This window comes from Durio zibethinus, chromosome 4, assembly GCF_047325235.1.
Source record: "Durio zibethinus cultivar Kanyao isolate XHJ-2024 chromosome 4, ASM4732523v1, whole genome shotgun sequence".
Classification (NCBI taxonomy): Eukaryota; Viridiplantae; Streptophyta; class Magnoliopsida; order Malvales; family Malvaceae; genus Durio; species Durio zibethinus.
This window is the reverse complement of record NC_143165.1, coordinates 11,542,426-11,557,888: the sequence shown is the minus strand read 5'-3', so window position 1 is coordinate 11,557,888 and position 15,463 is coordinate 11,542,426. Positions and strand designations below refer to the sequence as shown.

The following is a 15,463-nucleotide window of genomic DNA, read 5'->3' as shown; positions in this document are numbered from 1 at the left end:
GACTTTACCACTATTTTCAATCAAAAAGAGGCAAAGGTTTGAACTTAGAAGGGAATTTGGGTTGAAATTAGAAATGGGATTTCAAGAAAAAATTGCCTTTCACAGTATGGAACTGCTTGATCTTCACTCAAATGTTTCATCCAAATCCTAAAAATCAGTCATCAACCTCTCACTCAAGCCCACTTTCCGGTCCGGTCCAGACTAGGAAAAATAGTTCTCACTTTGAGTTCGAAACTCATTTGCTTCATGTAATCACCCGATGATATACAGTAATTTTAGAATTCAAATACCAATATTTATAATCTCTATTCTTATTCCTAAACTATGACTTTTTTTGTAAAAAAGAAAAAAAAATTGATGACTCTTTTTAACTTTAAATTTTTTTTATATAGGTTGCAACCTCTTTTGCCGGCTTGTTTACTTTTCTTTGATTCCTCCGATCAATAGGCCAACTCTGCAGTTTCATGGCCATTGGAGCAAACATGTTCTTTAGGCCAAAAGCTTTTGTTGATTTCACGTTGCAAAGAACGGGTGTTGATTCAATTTCTCCTTACCTATACCTAAAGGATTACACGTTTTAATGGACGTACAAAAAGAGTTCACAGTTTGGCACAACATTAAGATTACTCCAATATGTTTAAATTACCAAAATGATGTTTTTTTTTTCTTACAAAATATCGATAAAATTGCATACATTTTCAAATTACATTAATTTTAAATTAAATCGAATTATCGTTTTTGAAATGATTGAATAAATCAATTGAATTAAACTTAAATATTTCTTCCTTGTATTGACAGCATGAAAAGTAAGATAAAACAAAAATACAAAACCAGCTCGGTTCACACTGTCAGGTGTTGATTAATCACCTTTGCGCCGCAAAAATCACAACCTTAATTAAGGATTAATTAACCAATAATATGTCATTAACACAGCAATCTCGGCACGTGCTAATGTATCGTCATGTGAATGGCTTTATTACAAGCTAAAGCAACCGCCGACCATTGGAGGACAGAGCTGTCATACAAGGCAATGACATCTTACCACGTGGCACATTCTTGCTGTATGAACTCAAAACCAAGTCTAACAAAGTAAGAAAGAGATTTTGGTCTATAAGAATCTTCCTAAGTTGTTGCATATGCTTTGGATTAAGTCACCAAAATCAAAGGTATCCCCAAAGTTTATATATAATATACGTTATCTTATATGCCATGGCATCAATATTGAACCCAACAAATTTTTTTTTTTGTTTTTCTTGTTTCTTGTGTTCCTCTAATGAGGTGGATTAGAGGACCTGCCATAGGCCGTGGCGCCACAGCTAGCGTATCGCTAGCCACCGCAACCCCTTCTGGTGAGCTTTTCGCCGGTAAGTCCACTGAGTTATGTCACTCACTGTTCTTACAAAGAGAGCATTATTTCTTGTCCAAATTAAGTTGGCCTCGTATTGCTAAATACATAGGCTATAATGTTACAAATGGAACAAATAACAAGCCTATGTACAATCTTTGCATGGAGTATGTCCCCGGTGGCACGCTTTTCGAGGAAATTCAAAGGGTAGGAGGGAGATTGGATGAAGAGAAAGTTAGATTGTACAGTCAGCAGATTTTACAAGGTTTGAATTATCTTCATGATAATGGGGTGGTACATTGTGACATCAAGAGCCAAAATATTTTGATAGGTAAAGAAAGGTGCAAAGATTGGTGATCTTGGTTGTGCTAAATTGATGGGAAAAGTTGGTTCTAATGGAGGTTTTGACACGTCAGCATTTTCCGGTACACCGTCTTTCATGGCACGTGAGGATCAGGGTTTTGAAGCTGATATATGGGCTCTTGGACGCACAATTATAGAGATAAGCACTGGGAATTCCCCATGGCCAGAGCTGAATGATCTGGTTTCAGCTCTTTATAAGATTGGATTTTCGGGTGAAATACCTGAGATTCCAAAGTGGTTATCTGAGAAAGCCAAGGATTTTCTGAGAAAGTGTTTGAAAAGGGATTCAAAAGAGAGATGGACAGCTAAAGAATTGCTTCAACATCCATTTCTAGAAGAACTGGATACACTTTTAAAGGAAGTAAAGGAATCTACCATCAATTCTCCAAGTTCTGTGCTAGATCATGGTTTCTGAGATTCACTGGATGTGGTGGAAAGTCCTGAGAACTCGATTGCTCAAGAGATTTCCTTGAAGTCTCCTACTGACACCATCAAGAAATTGCTTCAAGGCACTCTGTCACCGTCTTCCAATGCTTCTTGTTGGACGTGGAGTGAAGATTGGATAACAGTTAGAAGCAGTGGCAATGACATGGTAGAAGATGATTTTGCATTTGCAACTCCATCATTCCTGGATCCTTTTGAAGAAGAACTTGAAATTGAAAGCTCAATCTTAGATGGGGATTTTTTGTTAGAAAATTCTACAGAAAATATTATTGATTTTAGCAGTATTTTGGCATTTGATAGTGTAACAGATGAGTTTTTTTGTATCAGACAATCTCAATTTTGAGACAGCATTCAATGAAATTTCTTGTTCTATTCCAATCCCATCTTCCATATTTGATTTCTCCAAAATTTCCTTTGCAGGCAGACATGACCGGCCGGTGATCAACTTGGCTGATGATAATGAAGGATTGGTGCTTGAGAGAGACTGGAAGAGGGGGTTGACTCCATTTTTCAATCTATCAGGCAATGACTTTTAACAAAGTCAAGTCTTCTCTGATGTGCAACAAGTTGGAGAAACCAACATGGTTTCAGTTTGCCAACTTTTGTTTGAGTCAACTGATGGAGAAATGAAGACTCAGCAGCATTAGCGTTTTACAATGTCATTATTTCTATCATTGGTAGGCGAATTACTTGTTAAGACCAAGTATTAGCCTTTCACATTCAGAAAAAGAAAATTTTTGTCAGATAATTATATGAGCAATGAAACTATGAAAAAGTTTGGCAATTGTCAAACGGGGTTGGTTGAGTTGGTAAAGTTGGAATATTTTGTTTATAGAGCCTAGATTCAAATCCGTTGCCAGTAATTTTTCTTTATGGAAAATCTGTAAATCTAATTCAAGTTCTCTCTGCGGTTTATCCTGACCTTGAAATGGAAAGCCTCCTCTTACCTTGAACTTTTATGTCCCATAAAAAAGCCTGGTAATTTAAAATCAAGGCTATGAAAATTGAAGATTCTCATCTTTTGAAAACCATCAACTGCAGGTTAATCATTCTTCCAGTACTATTCATGAATTGATTAATTGTATATATCCAATAGTAGCCTTCTGGTTTGGGTCCAGTTCGTGCCATTTTTCCAGTTTCAGGTTAAAATTCATTCAAATTCTGAGAAAGGTCTGGTCTGGTTTATTCTCTCATGAATCAAAAGAAAAAAAAAATTTTTTTTGATTCAAGAAATGTTTGGTTGGCAAAAGTTAGAAGGATAATTCGACAACAGAAAAACTGTGTATAGCCATTTAATTTGAGCAATTAGATGATGTTAAGGCAGTGAAGGACAGGTATTGAAAACTTAAGCCAACGCCATGTATCAAATTGCAGGTTTGCAGAAGTTCATTCTTCTCATTTTTGATCTTATTACAACATATGACCCTGTCTGAGGTATGTTTATGATTCTGTTTACTTCTAAGTTCTAACATCAATTTTTCATCTTGAAGCTGTTGCCCTCTTTGGATGTTCTTTCGGATCATGATGCTTTACATCAGGCTTTAGTTTCATTTCTTCAGCTGCCTCCAATCTCTTTGTTTTTGGAAGCTCTTTGATATAGTAGTGTAATCTATACGTAACCAGTGCAAGGAATAGAGCAAACCCTGAATTTAATCCTTTAATATGAATGTTAGAAGACTTCTTTTAAAAGGTAATTGGAACTATTTCAAAACGTACGCCGTTAAGCTGATAATTTGATATTATACTTGATAATTTTTGTATTCATATTACGTTTTATATAAAAATTACGTGTAATAATTCGTATTGACGCAAAATACAGAATACATTTTTGGTTTCTATTAAACTAATCCAAGATTTTAATCCTAATTGAAATTTAATCCCGATTGCTAGCTAACATTTTAAATTTGTGTTAGATAGTGTAATTTTAAATCAGATTTTGTGTTTGACACAATATGAATTGTAATACAATAATTTTTATATTTTATACATATTTAACATGAAATAAATAGACACATAAATAGGAATTGCTAGTATATATAGTTAAACCTAAAAACTCATACACCTTAGGGACTTCAAATGAAGTTAATGATGGTAAGTTACCCATTAGAGATGCTTCCAAAATTTGATTTGCCATTAGAACCTCATCAGTTGGATTGAGAACACCACCTTCCAATGAACGTTTCTGGATCTCAATTACATTGTATGAGATAGAGATAAAAACAACAAACAAAGTTCCTGCAACAGTCTTTGAAATCACAGGGCCTCTCCCTTCCTTCATCTTGTCCAATATTGGTCACCAGGTTCCTTAGAGGAGACCTGAACAGAAGCACCAGAACAAGAGCCATTTCAGCAGAAACAAGAGTAATCAAGAGATGAATCATCTCAATCAAGTATTCAAAAAACTACTGCAATGGTTTCTGAGAAAATTCTAATACAATATATGGGGTGAAAATTAAGTCAAAAACCCAAGTCTACAATAGAAAATGTTAACAACATGTTTAAAATTTTGGTATCTGCTTCAAAACTTCAGTTTCTGGTTCAATTAGGGAATCATGCTTTCCATTTCTATAGGAAGAATAGAATATATCTTCACTAACAGGAATGGACACAACATGTATTAACAAGGAAAAACAGAATAACTTGCAGGCTCAGTTTTGAAGCTGCAAAAGACCTTTCTCTATTTCTTTTTTTCTTTTTTTTTTCTACATTCCCATGTCAAAAAATAGTGAATTTAAGTCAATGATTTTATCATGTTGATGGTTAGCAAATGAGTTCATTATGTGATAACTTGGGCTAAAACTGGGCTTGGGCATCGTAATCCGTCTCTCCTCATCTTTCCCTTGTCCTAAGTTTGAAAATAAACTTGATAATTTTAAACATAATGTCATCACATGATATAAATACGATAAAAAAAAAACACTAAAATGATATGATATAAAATTTTAATTAAAATTACATATAAAGTTTAATAAAAACTAAAAAAATATATTTTATATTTTTTTTATTGATATTAATTATGATACATAATTTTCATATAAAATATAATATAAATACATAAATTATTTGTATTTTACGTAACACTCAATTATTATCATGTTTACTCAAAAGAAAACTTAGGAATTAAGAAATCCATAAAGCGAATTGGTTTGAAAATGTTTAGATTCTATTTGGGCTGAAGCATAAGTTCAATACAAAAAAGAGAAAGAATTACAGGCCTCATGAATGATCTATTGGGGGTGCAACGTAACCAACTTTGGGCTTGGGCATGGCCCATATCTCTCCCAATCCTTTCCATTCTAGGAAAGAAAAGTTGGCCTGGTAACAAATCCACAAAGCTCATCAGTCAAAATAATCCAGAAATGGTGGTAAAGAGAGGCAGACAACGGTTACTTAAGATCAATGGAACAATCTAAATATTGAACTACATAGGTTATTTTATGATTTTTTTTTCTTTGTTTTTATTTGTTATCTTAAGAAAATTAATAAATCATGAGAATTTTGGATCAAATTGGATAATTCTGTTATTAACATCATTACATGAAATGAACTGATTGATCAGAGACTCATGTCATCCAAGTTCTAACAATACAAAATCCGTTGGAGATAAATTTGATTCAAATAAGAATAAAAAAAGAGTTTGGTTGCAAACTCTTCTTCAACCTCTTCTTGTGTTGAAGAATGAGGATGGGATGCATCATCTGCAAGGTCTCTGAGCTCTGACAAACTTCTTCCAAGCTGAAGAGCGGCTTTCACTTCAAACAATTCTCCACTTTCCCTGTCATCAGCGTCTCCTTCCTCCAAGGTTAATTCTATAGTCTCCCCCTTAAGCCTGAAGAATCCAGCAGAGCTCCTATACATTTCAAACCCCGTACCAATCTGCCCACCATGCTCAAAACTGTTAACAACAATTGCCATAGCTCCAAAAACCACACTGAAAATCACAGCAAATGAGCCACAGAAAGATGATCCCATCAAGGCAGAACAAACTGCAGCCGTGCCAGTGAACAAGGGGCCACAAATAGCTAGAATTTTATTGATTTTCAACACTACTTTACTTAGTTTGATCTATTCTTCAGTGTCTTTTCTCTTCAAAACCATAACAATTTCTTTCATTTTTTCTTCAAGATTTTCATCCCACCTATCTGTTTCTATTTACTGTCGATAGTTCACAATGTGGTGCATCTATAAAGATTTAATTATTAATAAATAAAATTAATTTTTATATTAATTTTATTTATATTTTAAGTTGTAAAAAACTTACCAAGCATGGTTCCAAACAAGGGAAGTGGATAAGCTTCATCTAATGCCAAGACTTTCTCCATTGCATGTTTCACATCATCTGAATCTGGGTTTCCAAGAGCAATGATTGTATTTATCTCCTCATGAAGCTGCTTAAACAATCTTGAAGCATTTCTTTGTTCTTCAGCCAGCTGCAACGGCTGTATCTTATATATAACCAGCAAATTTATAACCAGCAAAAGCCGGTTGATGCAATGTAAAGCAAACCGAAAGATAGTTTCAGAACCAAAAATGATGCTCCACCTCCAACGACAGCTGCAATTCCAGCCATTGTCGCCACTGTGACTGTCATTTCATTGACAGAATTCAACAGCAGCCAGTTCCAGTTATCACGCTGTGCTCCAATAGTCCAATGTTCTAGCGCATTTCAACTATTTCTGCTACAATATCCATAATAGCATACATCTCTTGCAACACCATTGAATTAGAGATTTCTTCCTTGGTTACGCTGTTATTTCCAAGTTCAGGCTTAATTTCTATCAGGGGATTGGTTGTTTTCAAGGTTTTCAACCCTTTTCTTCTGTTAAACTCATCATTCAGGAACTTGGAAACTGAAATATGTGGGTTATAATGATTGGCTTTGGTTTTTTCCGAAGGAACTTGAGGAAGAACGACAAGAGAAATTTGGTGAAAAAGCTTGAAGGATAGCCATGATCATTTTGCTTGTGATTCAAAGGCTTTTTGCAGTAATACGAGTGAGAAACTGATGTATTTATGCCAGAATAATTGGAGGATTTTCTACAGAACTTGTCCATGGTTTCATTTTCAACGTAGTTGAATTTGACTTTCCTTTACGGTTATTGAAGTGTAGAGCGGGTTAAAGACTTCACGTGATTGGTTCACTTGACATTATTTGCTTGTTGATGGGTATTTTCACTTGACATTTTACTTTTACATTTTCATTGCCAAAGAAAGCTGTGAACCAATGCGATCCCAATACTTTAACATTATAAAAAGTACAGAGGAAGTAGGAACTTGAAGAGATCATCACGTTAAGAATTAAATATTAGAATAATCAATCTCAAGTTTAATTAAGTTTATTTATACATATATCTTCAAAAAATTAAATTTAATTGTAAAAATTTCAACATTTACGATCATTATTTTATTTTAAGAGTTTTTGGAAAGAATTAAAAATACTAAATTTATGATGTTAAACTTTTTGTTCTAATTCATACTGTTACTTCTTTCATTTTTTTTAATTGATAATTCGTATATTTATATTATACAAAATTTAATAATTTATATATTTTTATTATATTTTATATAAAAAATTATGTATTATTATTCATATCAATAAAAAAATACAAAATATATATTTTTATTTTATTAAATTTATATATGTTTTTTATTAAAATTTTAAATTATATTATTTTTAAATTTTTTATATTATTTTCATACGATGTTATTATATCGTGTTTAAAATTATGAACGAAAGCAATAAATTTTGATTTATGAGTATTCACGGGTAAATCTTGATTTCTTTTTCCATATAGCAAGCAAATACCCCTTTCTTTTTCAGTTTTCGGATGGTCACGAAACAAAACAGGCAAATGTGAACCCCAATTCCTAACCATTTTCACCCTTTGAAACCCAGAGTTCTACGCTTCAAGGAGACCAGAATTACTCAGTTTAAGACTGACAGGAGGAAAATCGACGCGCATTCACTAGAAAACGACGATGAAATATGACCAACCATACCAATAATATTCTTCAGTCTTCATTCCTCGAGCAACATGTGTTGTCTTTGTCAATGCAACAATCTTTGAATCTAGGTGAGCATTATTCGGTTTAAATCAATTAAACCAATTTAAAATTGATAATTCAATGAAATCGAAATTTTTTTTTGGATTATTTAGTTTTTCCAACTTAAATGATTTAATCGATTCATTTTCGATTTTAAATTTTATAAATTGAATCAATCTAAAAAAAATAATTTTTATAATTAAAAATTTAATAAAATACCCATTTACTTTAGTTCAATTAAATTAATTAAATTGATTCGATTTTTATATAAATTAAATTGATTAAGTCAACTTTTCAGTTTTAACAACTAAATTTTACAACCGAATTTATCTAACAGAACGTTTGATCTCCCCTAAACTCCGGATTCTTTCATTCGATATTATTGCAAATTTAACTCGTTGCTGTTTATGCTTAGACGGCCGTCACTGCCCCGACCAGGCCAGGGCGGAGATGATTAGAAACGAATTTTCACTCTCATGAGTTAATATAAGACCTCTACATATGTTTTAAACAACTAAGAAACTTTGAATTACCCCAATGGCATCCATGTCATGTGTGAACCGTGAAGCTAGAACTCAGATCCAAGCAGCATAAGAATACGGTACCGATCAACTGCATCACAAGGGAACCAGCCTTCTCTTGACAAATTGTGGAAAAAAAAAATTGTAAAACATCAATACAAAGACTATTACAAGTCTTAACCAGTCAAGCTACTTATGAATTATTCTTACTCGATCAAGAAAAACTCAAATAACAAATGAAATTGAGTTTGAGTAATTTAATGTCAATATTTACAATTTCACCGAATTAAATAGAGCATGCTAAATCGAATTCAAGCGATTCAATTAAATTATGAATCAAATTTGAGCATGAAAAATGAAGCTTGATCGAATTCAAGCAGTGTTATACAATCCCCAAATGAAGAATTGAGAGGAAAGAATAAGCAACCACAACCAGGAAACAGAATTCTCATCTTAGAGACTGCATGAATCTAAGAAGAAACCAACCCGTCCATGTATGATTTTCACATTCAAGGTGTCATAAAAATGTGTACCCGTGTATAACACCAGAATTTAAAGAACTTAGTGTAAAATAAAAGTAAAAATCGTATTTGCACAACAGAAACTGGAAATATGTATTTATTCTTGTTCAACAAAGGCCAGCTGTAATTTCGGAACTCGTTAAAGGGTGAATCAACAAACGAAACCCTACAAAACTTCAGGAACTTATTCTTGCTCATTTAAATAGGAAGTATATATCCAATGCTAATCGTGGAAGTATATATCCAATGCTAAGCGTACCAGAAAACCATGAAAATATCACAGCAGTTGCTACTAGGCCTTCATACATCAAGTAGCAGCCTGTGAGGGTCTTCCACAACAACTTTGATTCGACGCAAGAAGAAGACAGCCTCTCTTCCACCAATCAGCCTATGGTCATAAGTAAGGGCAATGTACATCATTGGTCTTGGGACTATGTTACCTCCGACAACCATTGGTCGGGACACTATTGAGTGCATACCCAAGATAGCCGACTGCCAAAAAATTGTTTAATCACGTGAGATTCTCTTTCTGGTCTCAAACAAAAGCTGAAGATTAGAAACACAGAAGAGCGAGCGCAAACATCTCTATTTATACGGATGTCACAAGTGTATGGAACCCTCATACATAAACAAGCATGCACAATTATTCAGTTTGTGACCACTAACCTGAGGAGGGTTGATAATTGGGGTACTCAACAAACTTCCATAAACACCACCATTGGATATTGTAAACGAGCCTCCAGCCATTTCATCAATTGATATGGTCCCATCATTTGCCTTCTTTGCAAGGCTGTTGATTGTCTTCTCTATCTCAGCAAAATTCATCTTATCAGCATCTCGAATAACCGGAACGACAAGCCCCTGACAGGAAAGATAAAGAAACAAAAAGCTTAACATAGAAACATGAATCACATTCTTCTTTATCTTTTTCTTAACTTTCGGTGCCCATGAAGGATGGGGTGATCTATGCATATATTTATCAATAGAGGCCTATTTGATTGGTGGAGAAACTTTGAAGATTAGCAACAAACCAAAATGAGAAAAGACTTGACATAATCATCTAGATACCTCATTTTCTCTTTTGTCATGAAATAAAATAAAGCAACTTCAGCTCAGCAAATAAAGAAAACAAGTAAAAAAAAAACCCTTCAAAAAATCTATACCGTTTAATTGTCAAAGGACACAGTTTTGAACCTATTGATTACTCATTTCAACTTTACAAACTGCTCTAAGTTCATAGGAAATGCTTAAATTCAATACATTTTTACATGAAGTTTAAATTTCTTTCAAAACAAGCCAAGAAAGAATGCTGAGAGAAACACTAACAATCCAAGTTTCAGCAAGCCATTAAATGGATAAATTGCAATTTGGCAAATCAATCACAAAAAAGATTACCTTCGGAGTACCAACAGCAATGCTGATATCAATATAATCTCTATAAATAATATCATCCCCGTCAATTACAGCATTTACTATAGGCTGATGCTGAAGTGCACTAACAGCAGCCTGAAACAAATAAAATAGAAGAAATGATAAGGGAAAAAAGAGAAAGCAAAGTTAGTGTAGACAGGCCATGAGTGCATATGTGACCATTTCAAGAACAAATTTTGCATACTTTAACAAATCCTGACATAAATCCCAACTTGACACCATGTCTCTCAACAAAAGCATCCTTGAAATCAGAGCGGAGCTTCATCAAATTAGTCCTGCAATGAGAAGCAAATCAAAAAGAAAAGGAAACAAATCAGCATAGCCTTCATAAAGTAAAATGATCTGGTTAACTTCACAGAAAACTTGTATCAGAAAAGGGAAGCAAATAGTTAGGTACAGTCAAAGAATCATCTGAACCTAAAAAAAACCAAAATATAAATGTTTAGAAAGTGAAGTAGCACAGACAGCAGGATGCCAAACACCTGATGCAAAGAACTAAAATATGAAGATAACTGAACTCACATGTCAACTTCATTGAATGTTGTCAACATCGCAAAAGTATTCTGAGAATCTTTCAATCGTGTAGCAACCCGTTTCCTAAGCCTTGTCATAGGAACCTGTAATCATGAAGCCATACACAGGATATTTTCTAAGATGCTAACATCATTTTTCACAAAAGGCATCAGAAAATTCTAAGCATACCCTTTGGATAACATTTGGATGCAAACAGCAAATGAAAAGACTTACCCTTCTTTCCCTTTCCTTGGGTGGTAGTATAGGTTCAGTAGCAGTTCGTTTTGGAGGTGGTGGAGAAGGGGCTTTAGGCTTCTCCACAGCAGGAGAGACTTCAACTTTGGCTTTTGGCTTATCCTCCTTTACAGTTTCAGCTGGAGGAGATGGCTTGGAAGCAGCTTTTTCTGATTTCTTTTCGGAGGGGGCAGCAGGTGCAACACCATCAGTGGACTTTGAAATGACAGCAATCTTGGTACCTGGTTCCACAGTATCTCCTTCCTTGGCTACATACTGGCAAGAATTATGACATTAATATTCAGGATCCAATCCACTTCCCTTCCTCCCAGAAATGAGAAGGCAGGAGTCTAGGAACGACCAACAAGCTAGATACATGCGTGCATGCATGTTTGACCCAAAGATCCAGATTTATTGATATATTGCCTCTTGTACCATCTTGGGGGCTGACAACATCAATTGTTACCTGATGGAAATAAACACCACAGGTATGAAGGGTATAATATCTTCTTGATAGAGGAAAAGGAGAAGAATAGTACCTTATCTGTTTCTATCTGAGCGATTGGTTTGTCAGCTGCTACTCTATCACCAGGTTCTGCTCTCAAATTTCAGATACATACACAATCAAACACTTACAACCCTGAAAAAGAATATTTCTAGTGAATGAATGGAAATTACAATAGTGGAAAACATACTTTTCAAGAATGTTGCCAAAGTGCCATCAGTAATTGATTCTCCCATAAAAGGGAACACAGCATCAACCAGATCCCCTTCATCACAAGTTAACTAAAATAGGAAAGTCAAAATCTTTAAATTTAACCTAATTACAACATAAAAGGGAATTCATCTTTATTTTCAAGCAGACCTGTTCCTAATCAGTATGTACTTTTTGAAAGTGAAAAATGCACTAAAAATGCCAAAATGGTGGAGGTGCAAGTCTAGTACCACCAAAGTTTACACCAAATCATCATACAACTAAATTGCAGCCAAAGTTTTGAAACTATTGCATTCACACTTTTCCAGAGAAAGATTTTAAAAGAAATTTTGAACTAAAACTATTTTCTTCTTTTGACATATTGCCTGACGTAGTACCTCTTGGGCGGCCCAACTGCTAACTGAAAATTGGGTTTGACAATTGTTAGATGTTAATGGTCTATCCCAGATAAGTGGTGATTCAAATGAACAATTATAATGCACAGGATCTAAATTCTAGCAGAAACCAAAAACACACATCCCTATGTTAATAACCATTCAAAAAAGACCAAAAAGAGAAAAAATGCTAATAAACCTTAGGCCAAATAAATATCATTAAGGAAATTATTCAATAACATAACATCTCTAGAAGAGAAAGCCCTGCACAACTTTTGCATGATAGCCTTTGACTGCATGCTAGAAATGACATCCCTGCCCACAAGCAAAGCTTTCAGGGGAAAGAAGTGAAGAAGTGCTAAGGAGCAGCAAACTGATTTAAAGAATAATATATATATGTGTATATATATATATCATGGAAAGAGAATTTCCTTTACTAGTTACCCTAAGTAATCTAGTTCCTGATAAACAAATATGAGATGGACTATGCATTGAAATGGGCCTGCTATTAAAGTTAGATATACAATTGTCAGAATAATCCAGTAGTCAACTCATACCCTGTGACAGTTTAATTCCTAACATTGATGTGCATTACAAAGTTCAGAACCAACTAACCTTGTCTTTGTTAAACCAGCTGAGCAGCCTATAATAACAATTTAATATTTCATTAATAATGAAGAAAATCAACAAAATTATGCCAACAAAAGAAGAAAAACCACCCAAAAGATATACCTGGCAGAACAAGATGAAAGAAGTTTCGGACATGGGCAATTCCTCTCGGTTGAAGTAATAGTATCTGTTCAAGCACTTGAAATTTCAATCTCATGAGAATATTTACCAATGGATGACAAAAATTCAAACTCCAAATGATTAAAAAGAAAAAAAGAAAAAAGTAACATTATTTCTAAATTAACTAAAGATTAAAATTTCAAATTTTATGGACAATAAAACGTGCGATTTTTTACTTTAAATCAAAGGACTAAGTTTGAATTATTTTTGAAAAAAAAAAAAGAGAATATTTTACCATATGATCTTGCACTTCTTTTACTTTATATCAACATTTTAATATTGCAAGGCCTAAATAAATCAATCATCTTCGACATCAGTTATAGATTTAATAGCATCAAGATCAATTGAAATTCAAAGAAACTGAACTAAGTTCATGATTACCAAATCTAATTCATTTTCTTCTGAGTTATTTACCTCTTTTCCAGCATTACAAGAAACTCTAGATACTGAAACACCCGATCGAATCGCCAGCAATGACTTCCTTAATACCTGAAAAATCACAAAAAAATGAAAAAAAAATAATAAAATCCTATGCTTTAGCTAAATACATTACAATTTAAACAATAAAAGTTCTAACCAAAGATGATGAGCCTCCGCTCGCAACTTTTTTCCTTAAAGCGCCCAACATCACCGATATTCAATCCCTACTCTTTTTTCAAACTCAGAAGCAAAAAATAAAAAACCAATAATTTTGAACGCAAAAAATCAAATAAAAATCAATAAATTATAACGTAACTTACCAGATTTCAGTGTATAAGCAGTATATGAATGAGACGTGAAGCAAAGTAATATCGAAGAGAAAGCAGTTTGATTTGATTGCTGCAGACAAAATTGAGAGTCGTCGAATAGTGTATAATTTAAAAAAGAGGGTTTTTAAGAGAGATTTGGCTTTTCTTTCTTTTGTTTGGTTTGAGAGAAAATGAGAGAGAGAAACCGCGAAGATGCGGGTTTTGCGGGTCTGTTGTATCCGCAACGGTCTTACGTGGCATCGTTTTATTGATAGATACAAGTGAGAATTCTTTTCCTCCTTTTAACCGGGAAAGGAAGGAAAAGTCGTTACGGCGCCGTTTCGAAAAGTGACACTTTGAGCTTTGTTTGGGTTCGAAACTCTAGATTTAGGCTTCGTTTGGGCTCAAAAATCTATGTTTAGGCTTCGTTTGGCTTTTATTTGGATTTAGAAATTTAAAACTTTTAAGACCGGCATCTCATAATTTATTATGATAAACTTATATTTCTTCCATCTTAATTTCTATGTTCATATTTATTTATATCTTAAAACTATATATTTTTTTATATCTAAAACTCTTACATTTTATATTTTGAAATTATTTTATATATATTTTACATTTTAACATTAAAAATCATGAAATTTTAATTTTATAAAAAATTTAAAATTTAATATTAAATACATAAAATCAAAGTTTTTTTATTTTTTAAACTCATGAAAGTTAATAACACCCAAACAATTTGAAGTAGAGGGAATATAAGTTAAGTTTTTAATATATCTTAAGAATGGTGAAAATATTAAAAAATTTACTATAAAATTTTCCTTATTACTATTATATGTATACATGGTACTAATAAAAAGTGATTTTTCTAACAAAAATAAAAAATAAGGAGTGATTTTATGAGAAATCAAGGATTAACATAGTCTTCATGTGTTGACTTGATAATTAATATGTTAATTAGATTGCCAGAGAAAAATATTATTTCAATAGTACTGAAATTGCTTTTAAATTGAAGATTTTGAGTTTGAACTTTAGTATAATAAAAAAAAAAAAGAAAAATGTTCTTTTGTTTTCATTAATTGTTGGATTAAATTCTCTCAATGGGTAATTAAGGTTAAGGACACAAGATTTGTATTTATCGTGAAAGTGAACCTTGGGGTATCTTCAATTTTAGTGATAGAAATGCAAAATAAGTTTTTTCAACTTTACTAAAAAATCTAAGAGTAGGATTCAAAGCTTCACTTAGTTCATGTAGTCACTTGTAATAGGTAGCATCTAGTAAGTTTAGGGTTGGAATCTCAACCTTTGCACTCCTTTCCTTTATCTCCAAGCTGCGATCTCATAAAAAAAATTACTGAGAATGGGTTAAAACTGAGGATTCAAATATAGAGCACATTACCAAAAAATTGGGTTTTACCAATGAAAAATTTCATTGGTAAA

The 15,463-nt window shown here is 33.2% G+C and overlaps 1 protein-coding gene and 2 pseudogenes across 2 annotated transcripts; 1 reads left to right on the top strand and 2 right to left on the bottom strand.

The window, feature by feature from the left end:
• The first annotated feature begins 1,171 nt into the window (after nucleotides 1–1,171).
• Nucleotides 1,172–2,944, top strand: LOC149519163 (mitogen-activated protein kinase kinase kinase 18 pseudogene; annotated as a pseudogene).
• Nucleotides 2,945–3,522: 578 nt separating this feature from the next.
• On the bottom strand, nucleotides 3,523–4,785 carry LOC111287317 (uncharacterized; annotated as a pseudogene).
• A 4,252-nt stretch (nucleotides 4,786–9,037) lies between these two features.
• Nucleotides 9,038–14,265, bottom strand: LOC111287307 (dihydrolipoyllysine-residue succinyltransferase component of 2-oxoglutarate dehydrogenase complex 2, mitochondrial-like). 2 transcript variants are annotated; one of them, XM_089759614.1, is made up of 14 exons: nucleotides 13,873–14,265; nucleotides 13,710–13,784; nucleotides 13,239–13,302; nucleotides 13,122–13,149; nucleotides 12,752–12,821; nucleotides 12,113–12,203; nucleotides 11,957–12,012; nucleotides 11,847–11,883; nucleotides 11,418–11,701; nucleotides 11,193–11,287; nucleotides 10,855–10,945; nucleotides 10,635–10,745; nucleotides 9,906–10,100; nucleotides 9,038–9,731 (listed from the first exon to the last, which is right to left on the bottom strand). In XM_089759614.1, exons 1-14 carry the CDS (start codon nucleotides 13,921–13,923, stop codon nucleotides 9,540–9,542), a joined length of 1,440 nt encoding a protein of 479 aa, XP_089615740.1. In that variant the 5' UTR covers nucleotides 13,924–14,265; the 3' UTR covers nucleotides 9,038–9,539. The 2 variants fall into 2 exon arrangements, with proteins under 2 accessions (XP_089615740.1, XP_089615739.1); XM_089759613.1 differs by lacking the exons at nucleotides 11,847–11,883; nucleotides 12,752–12,821; nucleotides 13,710–13,784; nucleotides 13,873–14,265 and having other exon boundaries at nucleotides 11,418–11,693.
• Between the last annotated feature and the right edge of the window lie 1,198 nt (nucleotides 14,266–15,463).

Excerpts from the sequence above, each read along its gene's own strand:
- LOC111287307 (XM_089759614.1), bottom strand. The coding sequence starts at position 13,923 with ATGTTGGGCGCTTTAAGGAAAAAAGTTGCGAGCGGAGGCTCATCATCT. Across the intron at positions 12,822-13,121 it reads GCTGGTTTAACAAAGACAAG|GGATGTCATTTCTAGCATGC; the intron begins GTTAGTTGGTTC and ends GCTTGTGGGCAG. Across the intron at positions 10,946-11,192 it reads ACATTCAATGAAGTTGACAT|GACTAATTTGATGAAGCTCC; the intron begins GTGAGTTCAGTT and ends TTCTCATTGCAG.